The 16,020-nt window shown below is 35.9% G+C and overlaps 1 protein-coding gene across 2 annotated transcripts in view; it reads right to left on the bottom strand.

Annotated features, from left to right (window-relative positions):
• LOC104656795 (24-hydroxycholesterol 7-alpha-hydroxylase) overlaps positions 1-16,020 on the bottom strand; it is a 101,380-nt gene that overhangs the window by 64,901 nt on the left and 20,459 nt on the right. For both annotated transcript variants that reach the window (XM_010356489.2, XM_010356492.2), the window contains exons 6-7: positions 15,832-15,939; positions 10,730-10,820 (exon numbers count right to left, since the gene is read on the bottom strand). In XM_010356489.2, the coding sequence (XP_010354791.1) occupies positions 10,730-10,820; positions 15,832-15,939 (199 nt within the window). The remainder of the gene's footprint in view (positions 1-10,729; positions 10,821-15,831; positions 15,940-16,020) is intronic.

Genomic DNA, 16,020 nt, shown 5'->3' with positions numbered 1-16,020 from the left:
ATCATATTTTTTCAAGGAAAAAAGGATACAGTCCTTTTTTTGATAAATAAAAGGGAGAGAATATTGCCTAAAGAAAGTAACAGTGGGTAGATAATAATATGTAAAATAAATTTTGATCTAGAAATACCCTTATGTATAAAGTTAGTGTACTGAGTCTGAGTCCAAATTTTTGGTTTATGTTCTCTGGAGAGATGTCAGCCTGACTTTAAGAGTTTTTACCTTAGTATTTCCTAAAGAAGAAGAAGAAAAAAAAAAAAACACTATCCAAATGCTTGAAAAATTCACCAACAGAATGCTCTGAAGAAAGAATTGTGTCTAAATGAAAAAATGTAGAGAATAAATAAAGCAGATCAACAGTGCTGCCCTGGAATAAGATAGTGAAAGATTTAAAATGAGAGGCACCAGAGTAGAACCTGTCTCCAAGCTTATAAATATGAACAGGGATATCAAATAATCTATAGCTATCAGAGGCATCTCTTTCAGCTACTGAAGCTAGGCAATAAAAAAGGAGAGAGTGACTTCACACAAAATCTCTTGAGCTAGGGTATCACAAGACCCACTTTGGGTATTAAAGGTAGAAAACAGTGGAAGAAATAAAGCTTCCTGAGAAATCTCTCCTGGGCCAGGTATTAGACATGCAAGTCTCACCCTAGTCATTATGGCTAGGTTACTGGACTGGAAAATCACAAGTTATGAGTTCCAAAATGACATCATCCTGATGTTCAAGGCCAAAGGAATAAGAAGATAGCCAAATTATATGTTTGGGGTAGAAAGAATAGTTTCAAATGAACTTTCTTGAATTTATAAATACTTTCTTAAGTAATCTATATGTGGTCTTCAAGGTTGACAAATGAGAAGTAGTTTGTAAGAAGCTCCTCCATAATCTACTATTTCCTGGGTACATTCTTGGATTTTAAAAACTAGCCTAGCAAAGGTAAATGAGGTTATGTGGGAAATTTCCTGCATGATAAGCTATAGCCTCCAAAATCTCTGTGTTAGGTTCATAGTGTCAGGCTGCTAGTGGGAATGGAGATAATTTTTAAAAATAAAATAACCTCCTTCTGTTCATAATTCCACTGGAGTGTCCTTGGCACTGTTCCTTGATCTCTTTCTTCATTATTTTGGGCAATGCATTGCACAAGAGGCCAAGAATCTGTCACAGACACAACTTTGGCCATCAGCCATTGGGCCCTGGCAGGTTGGAGTTGGGTAGTGAGAGTGAGCTTAAGTTAACTGAAGGGACTCAGATCTACAATACACCATGATGGAAGCCTCCAAGAAGGTTGTTATTGGTTGGCAAGATGGTACTGAGACACATCCAAGTGAAGGGAATCTGCATACAAGTTATAATATGTGTTTCATGACAATGACAATATACAAGATTTCAAGAATACAAATGTTTAAATGCAATAAAGTAAAACTAATCAACTAATTAAAACAAAGCAGACAATACGGAGTTTATCTAGAATATCACTGTGGAATCTGAGTCTCATTTTTCACTTTAGACACTTTCCTCATCAGTATATAATGTGTAGCCACCTGAGTCAATGTCACCAGGTAACGGACCCTGGCCATCCCACAGTGTTGGTATATCCCTAGTCAGGACTGCTGCTAAATCAAAATACAGTGGTACCAAAAACCACTGTTGATTGACTCTGAGTAAGGTTTCTCTTTCATCCACAATCACACAACTGGTGAGTGACAAGATTTAAATTCATGAATCCAACTGCTAACTCTCTAATCCAATGAAAATTCTGTATGTGCCTTTTATGATGCATAAATCATGACTTTTATATAAGATAGGAATCATTTCTATGCGGGTGCATTTCTATTAATTAATCTGGTTCCTTGTAAATTAACAGAAAATGTTTATTAATGTATCGCTTAGATAAAGGCAAAGTAAAACTGATCAGCAAAAACAAAATAAAAAGGGTGCATGTGTATGCTATCCTATGTTAAAAAGCATAGGTGGAAAGGTCAAATGCAACCAGTGAAAAAGATTCAGGCACATTTTTATTTGTTTGCTTTCTTTTAAGAAAGAATGAGCCTCTGTTGATGGGCAGATTCTCACGTGGGAGTCCTGAATTAGAAATGAAAATTACTTTATAACACAGCCTACACAGGAGCTAAACATTAATGCCTTTGATTGCTTTAGGTCAGTTACCCATAAGTGTGAGTACTTACACTGTCAATTAATCTTTTATGATCTGGTATTACTTTAGTAGTTATTTTGAAAAAAACAAACACAAAGAAGCAAAAAAAACCACATCTAAATATGTACTCTAAATATTTAAATAAATTATATATTAATAAAATAGAAAAGTAAACCATAATGGTAGGCTGATGAAATCCTCCTTAAACAAATTAAAATATAAATATTTAAATAAATAAAATTGAATCTGTGACACTATATAGCTTAATGTCAAAGTGAAAAGATAGATAACTTTATTCTTCAGCTCTGTGAATACAACAATATTCACCATATTGAGAATACATAAAACCCTACAGGAGGAAGAAATATCTCAGTGGTGATAAACAAGGAGAAAAAGGCAGAGATGAGGTCGCTGAGTTAGACAGGAATCAGATGACAGAGTCTCTGAGGCCATTTGAAGGCTTTAGATTTCATTCTAAGTGAGATGTGAGGCCATTGGATGTGTGTACTGAGTATCAGAATCTGACACATCGAGAGAAAAGAGCCAGTGGAGAAAGAGAAGTTGAACTCACCAAGAGATTGGCGATTGATTAATGGAACAAAACATTAGAGGCTAATTAGAGGGGTTGGGATCTACATGTCCAGGTGGTCTTGGTCAGAAGAAGGTGTAGGTACGCAACAAGTAAAGATGATTGTCTACATAAACCACAGACCATCATTCTGGTTAAAGTGCCCTGGTTAAGTGGCCCTTAATTTCTTTGGTTAATTTTATTGTCTTGGCAGACACATCATGTTGTTTTGGAAAACAACTGGGTTATAAATATGGTAGTCATATTTTCTGAATAAAAAATGAGGTGATTGGCTTAGAAAATGTTTTTCTCTAATCTATAAGTTTACTTATGTGTAAAGTTTTATAAATATATTAGAATTAAATCATATTTAGTGTTATAAATGTTAACACATAGCTGAAAGGAAATGCAGAGTGTTTTTAGTGGGTATTCCAAAGTCTTCCTTGGTTAGATTGTGATTCTGCATGCAAAGGTGGGTCAAGCCTACCATCATTGCCACGGGTATCAGGCTTAGGGGTACGAATGTTACTCCAGGAACATTTTCTGAGTATACATGTAGCATACATCCAGAGCTATCCTTTAGGAAGATTAATGTGGAAGCAACTTGGAGCAGAATAAAGCTGGAAATTGGATTGAAGTATCATAATTCAGGGATTCCAAGTACAATTTTGAAACAAGGAGATTTGCTGATTTGTATTGTCAACTTTCATGCCAAACAAACTAGACTCAAATCATGCCCCTAGCACTTGCTAGCTGTATGGTCTTAGGTAAGTTATCTAATTGGGGTTTCACTTTCCTCGTGCATAAAATAGGGCAAATAATAATGCTTAGGAAGGATGATCCAAGAATTAAATAAGTCAACAAGGAAAGCACTTAAAATAGTGCCTGCTACTTAATTAGTACTAACTATTACTGTTTCTACTACTCCTATCTTGTAGGGCAATATTAGACATACATAGTCTCAGGCTATATTTCTGCTGCATTTTGGCACCGTCAGAAGTGTGGCCAATTCATATAAAAGTAATTTATTTGTGTCTGTAAACATTTAAGAAAACTATCTTATTTCAAAAAACAATACTGACTAATATTTAGAAGTAGACAAACTCAAAGTTGTAAGTTACTAATTTCATGATATGGGAGGATTATAAAATTTCACATAACTGATACAGTTGTATCAGTTTTGGTCATAGCTAAGATTTACAAAGCAATTACGATTTGCCAGGTACTGTGCTATCTATCTAATTTACATTTGCTATATCCTTCTAATAACTTCACGAGATGAGGATTATTATTAACCATCTTCCCAAAGAGGAAAAAGGCTTAAAGAACTTGGTAACTTGAGTAAAGATACACCATTAATAAGTGTCTCCACCTGGATTTCAATTCAGGCAGTCTGACTCTAGTGTCCACACTACATCATGAGGTTATGACAGGCAACTGAAATAATGTGTAGTAACTTATCAATTAAAATTTAAAACCAAATGACTAATTTCTAGGAGTTGTACCCCAAAATTTGATAACAAAGTAAAATTATTCTTTATTAGATCATCAATGATTTGGTAATATATGTTTTACCCAAAACCAGGGACAAAATAAAACCATAGGCAAAAAAAAAAAAAAAAAATGCTTTACAGAGATCAAAACCCTAGAGAAAAGTTAACATTATTTACCATTCATATGGATTACTGGGCTTGAAATTACTCAGTGTCTCAAAGTACTGATAAGATATTGGCTGGAACTAGGTGTATTACACATTTTTAAAAATTTTCTGTATATTATGATTTGTGTGGGTGTGTAAATTTTTTATAATAATATTTCTTAAATGTATAATATCTGTAAAAGAAATAGAAAACCTTCCTGGCTGGGGACAGACTGCTCCTCTCCCTCTCGGGACAAGCTAGTGCTTCCAGTTGGCACAGAATTCAGCCTGGAGTCTTACTGAATTTACCAGCAGGTACATGTCTCCAAAGAAACAATGTAAATATTCCTTTTTCTCTCCTAATATCTTCTAGATACTTCCAAACCTGCTTTCAATTTTTATAAAAAGCATGGACCATACTTTACTCATCTTCATAGCTCTGGTACTTCACACAATGCCTTCACATGGTGAACACTCAAAAAATAAGTTTGAGGGCCAAGTAAAGTAATGGATAAATTAAGGGTTAATCCACATAAGCCTGGGAGGTTTTCTAAAGAAATTTTAAAACTTATAGTTCAGGGTGATGTCAGCAAAAATGGCAGAGCAAGGAACTCCTAAAGTTCCCTCCTGAATGGCAGTAAGAAATTTGGTTAAAAAATTCTAAGAACCAAGATTTTTAGAATTCTACAGATTAACCAAAGTTTTGCAGCAATTCAAGAATGTCTATTCAAGAAAAAAACAGTTGAATCTTGATAAGAACATCAAACTTAATGTCATTTTAACCTTCCCTATTCTCATCCCCCTCTCTACATCTGCATAGAAGACTTAAAAGCCAGCAGTCTGCATTCCCAGTGAAAACCAACACCCCAGCACTCACTAGATAGGGCAGAACAAGGTTGGAACTTCTTCTAAACCTCATTAGTAGAGTATTCCCATTATTCAACAAGTTTGGCAGTTTCCTAGAAGACCTTACTTGCAAGACTGTCTTTATTTGACCTGAGTTGGAGTTCACTCAGTATGAAAAGCCTTTCCTCCAAGGTTGTTGGTTTAAAATCTTTAAAGACAACTGTTTAACTTTGCAACTGTCTGAGTCAGTAGAACACTGTTGGACAAACAATAGGCAAACCAACAGGATGAAAATGCAAGGCTAGGGAATGAATTGTTCACAGTGCCTTTGCAGAGGTCCAATGCATTCCCAGGAATCTAGAAGGGCATCCATTTGCCCAGGGCTATACTTATGCTCAGGAAAGACATGAGAAGGCCACAAGCTCTCACGTACACCCATCCTTGAGGCTCTGCACAGGTAGAAAGTGAAAGCTAAGGCAGAGTTGTCAACTGCTTGGCTGAGTGTTGAAGGCATGCCCCAACACGCACACATAGTCCCTTAGCAAAGAATGGGAGACTTCTAAATTACTGATGTAAAGAAATATTTATCTAGTTGATACCTGATCACTAAACAACGAAGCAGAGACTTCTGTGGCCATATGTGACAAAGAATGCAAACATTACAGAATTAGTTAAGAAAAGTCACTAAACAATCAGACAAATAACAAAAATGATAAACAGCAACAACAACAAACTCTGAGGAAAGGGAAGACTCTAATTTCCAAAGTTGTTACATTCTATTATGTAAAATGTCCAGTTTTCAACAAAGAATTACAAGGCATACAATAAGAAACCTGAAATAAGATATGAAAAAGAAAGTACAGTGTTCAATGTGTATCCCTTTCACACAATCATGAAGTCAAAAAATTAAGAGTTGAACCGCTATAAGTAGAAGACTGTCTGAACAGATTATTCACAGAGCAAAAAAGGAATCAACAGAAAGGGTCTCTGAAGAAACTCAGTTGCTGGACTTAATAAAGACTTTAAATCAGATATTTTCATGATGTTCAAAGAACTAAAGAAATCATTTCTAAAGAACTAAATAGAGAATATCAATAGAGAAATTGTAAAGATTCGAACAAAATTAAATTAAATACAAAAATCACTAGGAAAAATAAAATCAAGTTAAAATAAACAGAATTAAAAAGTTAGTTCTTTGCAAACAAAATTGACAAATATGTAGCCACAATGACCAAGAAAGTAAAACAGGACCCAAATTAAAATTAGGAATGAAATACTTGGTTTTCTAGTGCCCTTACAGAAATAAAACGGATTGTGGGGAACACTATGAAAAATTTTATACCAACAAATTAGATAATCTGGATGAAATGGACATATTCCTAAAAAGACATAAACTATAAAACTGACTCAAGAAGAAATAGATAATCTAAATAGGCCAGTAACAAGTAGAAAGACTGAATTAATCAAAAAACTTCTCAAAAAGAAAATCTTAGGACCAGATCACTTCATTGGTGAATTCTACCATGTTTTTTTCGTTTGTTTGTTTTTTTTGTTTTTGTTTTTTTTTTTTTTGAGACGGAGTGGAGTCTCGCTCTGTCGCCCAGGCTGGAGTGCAGTGGCCGGATCTCAGCTCATTGCAAGCTCCGCCTCCCGGGTTTACGCCATTCTCTCGCCTCAGCCTCCCGAGTAGCTGGGACTACAGGCGCCCGCCACCTCGCCTGGCTAATTTTTTGTATTTTTTTTAGTAGAGACGGGGTTTCACCGTGTTAGCCAGGATGGTCTCGATCTCCTGACCTCATGATCCGCCCGTCTCGGCCTCCCAAAGTGCTGGGATTACAGGCTTGAGCCACCGCGCCCGGCCTCTACCATATGTTTAAAGAAGAAATAACATCAATCTTTCATAAACTCTTCCAAAAATTAGAAGAGGAAGAAATACTTCCAAATTCACTCTCTAAAGCTAGAATTATCTTGATACCAAAACCAGACAAAGTTATTTTAAGAAAATTATAAATCAATATTCCTTATTAACATAGATTATTCAAAAAAAACTTCAAAATTCTTCATAGAAAATACTAGCAAACTGAATCCAGCAACATATAAAGAAAATTATACATCAAGATAAGCAGGATTTATTCCAGAAATGCATGGATGCTTCAAGACCTGAAAATCAGTTTAAAACATTATAATATAAAACAGTACACTAGGTGAAAGAAGCCAGACACAAAGGACCACACATCATATGTTTCCATTTATATGAACTGTCCACAAAAGGCAAATGTGTCAGGACAATAAGTAAATTAGTGGTCATCAGAAGCTAGAAATAGGAAATCGAAAGTGACCCTAATGGGTATGGGGTTTCTTTTGAAGGTGATAAAAATGTTCTGGGACTAGATAGTGTTGATGGTTGGAATCTTATACTAAAAGATACTAAATTTTACACTTTGAAAGGGTGAATTATATATAATTATATATATATGTAATTTTATTTATAAGTTGATGTATATTACATGCACACAAACTTATAGCTCAAGATGACAATCTGAGAACACACTTCTACCTTCCTCTGTCCCAATGTCCCATTAAAAAAAAAATGAAGCCAGATATGCTGGCACACACCTGTGGTCCTAGCTACACAGGAGGCTGTGGCAGGAGGATCACTTGAGCCCAGGAGCTCGAGGCTGTAGTGAGCTATGATCATTCCACTGCACTCCAGGTGACAAAGTGAGACCCTGTCTCTCAAAATTAAATTAAATTAAAAGTGTGCAATTGGAATATAAAAACACAGCTGGAAAACAAGAAAAGCAAGAAGCAGATAATGAAGACTTAGGAAGATAATAAAGACTTAGGCAGATAATAAAGACTTAGATAGAAGGTGTACAGCATTAGTTAGAGGAAGTAGAATCATGAAAAGCACCACCCAAAATAATTGGGGCTAAGCAAGTATCTTCACAAAGGAGCCCTAAAGAAGTTTTCATTTTAAAGTAAACAAATAGAGAACACAAGAGTAGGCTGAAAGGCAGCTATCAAGGTCGTTCAAGAACTAACTGCCTTTAGAAAAGTGGTATGAGTCTGACCCTTTCCTTTCCCAAGTATTCAATAGTAGTTTTTACCCTGAGATTTGTTTTATTAAAAAATTGGGCAAACTTCCTAGACGTGAGTATTGAGGCCACAGAGATACAACACTGGAAATTCACAAAAGACATCCCCAAGAAGGAAATGGTGATTTTGCAGTAGACAAGAGCATAGAATGGAAAAACTGCTGTACTGAGTCAGATTCTTGTTCCGTGCCTGTGATGATTAATTATAAGTGTAACTTGACTGGATCAGGGGGTGCCCAGATATTTGGCTAAACATTATTTCTGGGTGTGTCTGTGAGGGTATTACTAGTTGATATTAGCATTTCAATCAGTAGACTGGGTAGGGCAGACTGCCCTCCCATACATGGGTGGGTAAATTTACTCAGGGTTCTCCAGAGAAACAAAACTCAACAGATGAGATGATGGTTAATTCTATATGTCACCTTGACTGGCCATGGGGTATACAGATTAACCATTATTCTGGGTGTGCCTGTGAGGGGGTTTCTGGATGACAGATGAGTATTTGAATTCGTGGGCTCAGTAAAGTAGGCTGCCCTGCCTAATGTAAGTGTGCATCATCCAATCCACTGAGCGCCTGCATCAACAGCACAACATGGGACTTCTCAGCCTCCATAGTCAGCTCAATGAATTTTTTATAGTAAATGTCTTTTGAGCGTTCTCTATCTATGTATCTATTTACATCCTATTGGTTCCATTTCTCTGGAGAATCCTGACTAATACAATGTACTTTAATGTTCCTTCCTTGACAGAATCCTTTGTATGAACACATGGGTATCTTCCTTGATATCAGCCTCCAAAGATCTATGGACTCCTCTCACAACATTTAAATTCCTGGGCTGCTACTAGATCTTATGTATAGATTGATTGAATAGCTTCTATGTAAGTATGGCTAAAAAAAAAAGTTTGATGTATTTTATAAATAGCTTTCAATTCTGCAGTAGTGTCTTATAGACTGAAAGCATTGATATAATGTAGCTGTTACACTGGCAGTACTATTCAAAGGAGCATTTCTTGTGTCAGAAGAGAACAATGGGTTTTTAAAATAATCAGGAACATAGAAAAAGAAAAAAGGTTTTATCTTTCTCCACTAGAACTGGGTTGAAGAGTTCCAGAATCAAGCCTTGTAGAAATTTAGATTAATGTTACACTTCTGTTGTGGCCTTTGGGTCAGTGAGGACCCCCACATTATCCCCATCATCCCCTCTCTACCCTTTTATTTCCTAAAGACCACAAATCTGGAGAACCCTAAGTCAGGAAAAGACTCTAGTGAGGAAATGATAAAGGAGAATATGTGACAATCAAGAGTGCATTGCCTTTTTCCATTTGTAGACATGTGGGCATGTGCCTTTCTATTTGCTTTGTAGATGCAAGTTGCATAAAAGCCAGTTGTCTTATATTCATGAGTGTCTTTCCAGAATCTAACCTGCTAGCATTGTTGGCATTCAATGATACTAATGCTCACCATTTCTATAAGGTCTAGAATCTGCAGATGCATACTCAAGGCTCAGACAATATTACTTAGATATTCATGCTTGCCAAGCCAGTTTGCTTTTTGGTTTAACTCAATAACAAGAAATCCAAAAAAAAAAAAAAAAAAAAACTTTAAATAAAATATTTTCAGTAATCATGGAAGGGAGAGGAAAAACCATTAACTGGCATCATACCTTTTGCCCTAATATTATATTGTTTTCTTCCAAGCAAACCCTATCATTTCTTTCTTTTTATATCAGGATACAAAATATGACATATTAAGAAGTTTAAAAAAATCAGCTTCCCAGATAGGTCAAATTATGCTGAATAAACAGGTAGTTGAGTATTCTCTATTCAAGCTTATTTTTGCTTTTTAAAACTGACATCTGAACTAAAGAGTTCAAGGCAACATTCCCTATCTGCAGTTCCTAAATCCTCAAATTTCTAACAACTGTAAGGGATTTTTTGTTTGTTTGTTTACTTGTTTTTTGTTTGTTGTCTTTTAATAATCCTTTGGTAGCAAGCCTTACCTGACCTCTACACTCCCATTAGGGCTCTTCTATAATATATGGAATATACCCGTATTACTTTTATAAAATCTGAAAAATCCCAAACTTGAAAACTGCGGACATTCATTCAATTGAGGTGAGAAGCCAAGAGATTAGAAGAACAAACAGGTGTATATATATTTAAGTAAGGAAATTAGGCAAATCACAATCTCTATAGCACTAATTTCATCATTTGAAAAATGAAGGAGTTGCACAAAAATGCTTGAAGTAATTAAATTCTAGGATTCTACCTGATCAATTTATATCCTGATATATAACAAATTATGTTGAATTTTGTATTATGTTGATTTTTTATAAAATTATAAGTATTTAGTTTTACCAATAATGTGTGACAAACATGCATTATTAGCTGTGTCTTTCTATATAATTTAACTCAGGTTCAGTACCTGCTTTGCCAAACACAGAAGAGATGCCTTCCATAATGGCCTTGTGGATATCAGGATGAGAAAGGACGTATGCAAGTGTCCAAAATGCAATCTTAAAAAGAAAAACATATGTCAAAAATATGAACTTATTTGAAGGTAAACAAAAGCATAGTTTGTATTAGCCATACACATTTTTTTTTATAAAAGGACGATGTTTAAATTAACCTTAAGAGCACATTAGTAGAAAGCATATTTTGAAAGCAACTAGATATTATGAATAAGAGATATGTAATATATCTCCAAGAAACCAGATTTAGATTTAAATTTTTATTCTGTCACTATAATTTAACTATATAATTTAAATAGATTAAACATCTATCTTCACTAAAAAAATGAGAATAGTTGTTTTTACTAATGAGTACATAAAATATTATAAAATTGCAGAAACAACTAGTTATGACACTAAAGAATATTAATCCAAAATGAAAACATTTCTTAAGATTTAATTTCCTTAGAATACAAGTGAATTAGCAAATTTTATATTCTGCAAGTGAAACATAGTAGTTTTAAATAAGCCCAGGAAAACATAGCAGGAAACCATTCCATAAACTAAAGTATGAGAGTACTCAGTGTCAAAAACAGAATCCTTTTTTGGCTCTGAATTAGTAAATAAAAGAAAAAAAAATTTAAGAGTCCTTTCACGCTTGAATGCTCTATAGTATATTTGCACATTTTCTCTCTTGGCCACTCAAATTATTTCATATCTTTCCTCATTATGGTATTACAAGATAAAATCATACTGCTTCACATCTTAAAAATTAACTTTCTCCTCAGGTAGATAGTTTTGCTTCTATTCTTAGGTTATGTAATAAAGAAAACCTGTATAAAATCATCCAAAGAAGTTTGGGTTTCACTTTCATTTTTTTCTAAATACACTTATTATGAAAGAGATTTCATCTAGGAAAATTGGTCCTGAAATGAATCAGGCAATACTTTGACTAAACTTAGTCTGTCTCTTTTGTGAGGGAACATTATGTACCTTTAAGTAATACCAATACTCCCCTCTGTGGTCAAAAGAGGAAGAGCAATTGTCCAAAAAGAAGTGCTCAAATAAGCCAAATTCAATACTGTTCATTATTTTTCCCTTTGTAACTTCAAATTGATAGTGCAAGGCTAAATATGGTACTGTTTACATAAACAAGGTGAATAGGGGAAACAAGGGTCCTCAATTCAGAGACCCTCTTTCAGGAGTATTATCCAGATTAAGAAAGATTTATTCTAGAGATTATCTAGTTCATTTTTACAGATGATAAAACAGATGCTCAGAGAACTATCTTGTCAGATAAAAGTGCTGAATTATTGAATTCAATTAATAACTACTCCATACTCACTTCATCTTACTTGAAGAGTCAGAGTTCATGTTGGGGATAAAAATAGTGATAACACATAGTATATTAGTCAGTTTTCACACTGCTTTATAAAGAATTCCCTGAGACTGGGTAATTTGTAAACAAAAGAAGTTTAACTGACTCACAGTTCTGCATGGCTTGGGAGGTCTCAGGAAACTTACAATCATGGCAGAAGGCAAATGGGAAGCAAGGCACATCTTACATGGTGGCAGAAGAAGTGGGTGGGGGAAATGGTCAAACACTTTTAAAGTGTAAGATATTGTGAGAACTCACTCATATCACAGGGACAATATGGGGAAAACTGTCCCCATTATCCAATCACCTCCCACCAGGTCCCTCCGTTTACATGTGGGGATTACAATTCAAGATGAAATGTAGGTGGGTACACAGAGCCAAGCCATATCACTTAGATTTTCAGTTACGTGAAAGAGATGTTCATAGTTGTATGTGCCTAGCCTAAATATAGTTGTAGAGATTCAATAAAATTGGATACTACTTTTTAAATGAGAAACACAAGGAATTTAGCTAAACTACAAATGGCTGTTACTTTTTTTTTTTTTTTGAGACGTAGTCTGTCTCTGTTGCCCAGGCTGGAGTGCAGTGCTGCGATCTCAGCTTACTGCAAGCTCCCCTTTCCGGATTCACGTCATTCTCCTGCCTCAGCCTCCCGAGTAGCTGGGACTATAGGCGCCCACCACCATGCCCAGCTAAGTTTTTGTATTTTTAGTAGAGATGGGGTTTCACCGTGTTATCCAGGATGATCTCGATATCCTGACCTCGTGATCTGCCTGCCTCAGCCTCCCAAAGTGCTGGGATTACAGGCGTGAGTCACTTTTTTTTAATGTCTCTTTTTTCCTTAACAGATTTCTGTTTTTAATTTTTTTTTTCTATTTTTAAGGAAGCCAAAGTATTTTTAAAAGATAAAGGCATATAAAAGAAAGTAAAGTGTTAATAAAAGTTTATATGTATTACTACATCAATAAGCAAGAATAAGTGACCTTGAGGTCTTTGTGCACCCACATTTGGGAAAGGGGTTGAAAACTGCTCCCAACAATACCTATTAGTATTTTGTGAAACACTTCAAGTCCACGGTCAGAGATGGGCAAGAAGAAGGGCCACTCAGCTCACTGAACTGCAGAAGCAGCCACCACAATGCCATTCCATTGTTTTGAAGAGGTAAGAACAAATGAGAGAAAGGGCAAGGAGGAAAGCTCTGTATCTTTGCTGTGTCAAAGAGAAGATGAATCCAGTGTGTTCTTTGGTACTGATTTATCTATTCAAAAAGAGATTTTGATGGAGTCTTTATAACATGCTAGAGTCTTCTACCAATCATGGTAAACACAAATATGTATGAGATAATTCCTGTCCAAAGTATTTTCACATTTAGTTGGGCATATGAATACATATTGGAGAAAAATGAACAAAATGTACAAGACAGTGAGAGAGCAAACACATGTTACAAAAAATAAATGCTGTGGGAGTTGAGAGTGGGATGGAGTAGCAATTGCTACTGAAAGTATTTAGAAAGAATGTAAAAGATGCAGCAGATAAAAAAGGTAAAACGTCAGCTTTGTGATTGGTTTGGAGAAATCTAAAAAAATCATTTAGCAGTCAGAAATTTCTTGGCACTTAGAAATGGTTTTCCCATGAAAATAATTTCATAAATTATAGTTAATGTCTTGGGCCATAATGGAGTCTCCTAGTGACCCAGTGCCTAGCCCAACTGAAGCCTGAGCTCTGAGTCCTATGGACCTTGAGGCAGAGTACAAAGTAGGAGAGAGGAGATAATAGATATACTCTGGGCTCCAGAAAAAGACAGGCCCCACCACCTATACCTCTGGCAGGGCTTCTGGTACTCTCAGCAGCAATAAAGATCATCAAACTAGAACAGCAGTGGATACTCCCACTCTGGGGCCTTTAAGCCATCAAATATTTGGAAGCCTATGCTCATTATCAATGGGCCGTTGAAAGTAATGATTGACTGCAACTAGGGAGATATTTTTGTTAGGGAAGAATACTAGCATTTATTGAAGACCTATGCTGAACCAGGTGCTATTAGCCACAATCTATTTCTTACCACAATAATCCTTACAACAACCCTTTAAGGTAGGTATAGCATTAATCCCATTTTATAGATAAGGGCACTGAGACTTAGGCAGGTTAAACAGTTGGCCTACTGTTACCCAGTGCTGGGAATTGGCTTTGGACCTGATTCTAAAGCCTCTCCAGGATCTCCGCCTGCTCACCAGGCTGCCCCTTGGAGGTGCCAACAAGAGCCAGTGAGATGGAATCTTCTCTAATCATCAGACACTTTCTTTCTGAAATGAATGATTTAAATCCTTACAGACCAGTGCCAAGAACAAATTCCAAAGAACTGACTTAGCCTGTGTCAGATCAATGAGGCTTTTTGTGTCTTTCTTCTGGGGGATGTTTCTAACGAGATATTGAAAAATAATTCTTTGACAGGAGTGCCTGTTTTGTTGCTACTTTGGGAGTTGTTTTGATGTTTGCTTTTCAATTTTGCTATAGCTTAATCAGTTTCCAAGAAAAATGCCCACACATATCATTAGGGATAGGTTAAATCCTCCTGTTCAGTAGAAAACAAATATATTTTAAAAGTTGCCCTTTGATTTCAGATAATATAAGTAGCATCTTAGTTTAATGTGAGAACCTCCTGGCCCAGGAAAATGGTGTGCACTGAACATGACGTGGCAGATGAATCTCATGGCTCTAATCTAATTCAAGACAGATTTTAAAAGAAACAGTTTTTTTAGCAGGGCCCGGTTGCTCACACATGTAATCCCAGCTGCTAAGGAGACTGAGGCAGGAGAATCGCTTGAACCCATGAGGTGGAGGTTGCAGTGAGCCGAGATCATGCCATTGCACTCCAGCCTGGTTGACAGAATGAGACGCCGTCTCAAAAAAAAAGAAAGAAAAGAAAAAAAGAAACAATTATTTACGTCTCTGCTCTCTTTAGAAGTATTGAAAGTTCCAATTTCACCAGCACCATTCATGCCAAAACTTGTAGGACCATAATGCTAAGCAATGCAACAGGAATGGCACACAGAAGGAGAATGGGTACAAATGTAGAGAAAGAGCTAATATTCATTGGTACCAGCTAGGCTTATTAAATCCTCATAACAACTCTGTAGAGAAATGAGAATTACCATTTATTGAGCACCCAAGTTCTAAGACCACAGTAGGAGGTTCACGTACATTATCCCTTTTTTTTTTTTGCCCTAGTAGGTAAAATAGTACATTATCCCTTATTAGGAAATGGAGGCATAGAGAATTTAAATTACCACCATGACAGTCTACAACTATGACTTGGGATGTCTGGATCCAAGCCCAAGTTACCTGAAACTATCCATTTACTTATTCTTTCCAATAAAAGCACGTGGCCAATCCCTATTCATCTTTCCAATAGCAATACTGAGCACATTGGCAGACGTACAAAAAGTGCTCCATAAACAGATGTTGTCTACAACTGGCCCCAAAGGGCAAGCTTTCCCCTCATCCTGTGACACTACCTTTCAGAGGACAGAATTTGCTTGGGATCTGTTTTGTCTCCTTTGTAACCTAATCCGATTTCATCAGGCACTCAGTTTTGGTTTTTATCGCACAACTAAATCCACTGTAGAAAAAGAAATGAAGGGAAAAAAGACGAAAGGACAGTAGAGAGTAATGTAACTCATACTTTACTAATATACTTACAGGAACGGCATTAGACAGAGAAGCCCAAAGCAGTAAGAGCCCATAATTGGGTGAGTTTTCCTTACTTGTTTCTGTCTCTACAATGTCCAGCGTAGCTTGCAATAATGTCTGTAAAGAAATAAACACTGTCAAACCATGGCTATGTGACAAATATTGATGTTAATAAACAAGAGATCATGCATTTGTCTT

The sequence above is a fragment of the Rhinopithecus roxellana genome, chromosome 4 (assembly GCF_007565055.1).
Source record: "Rhinopithecus roxellana isolate Shanxi Qingling chromosome 4, ASM756505v1, whole genome shotgun sequence".
Classification (NCBI taxonomy): Eukaryota; Metazoa; Chordata; class Mammalia; order Primates; family Cercopithecidae; genus Rhinopithecus; species Rhinopithecus roxellana.
The sequence above is the reverse complement of the archived record's forward strand: the minus strand, read 5'-3'. Positions and strand labels throughout refer to the sequence as shown.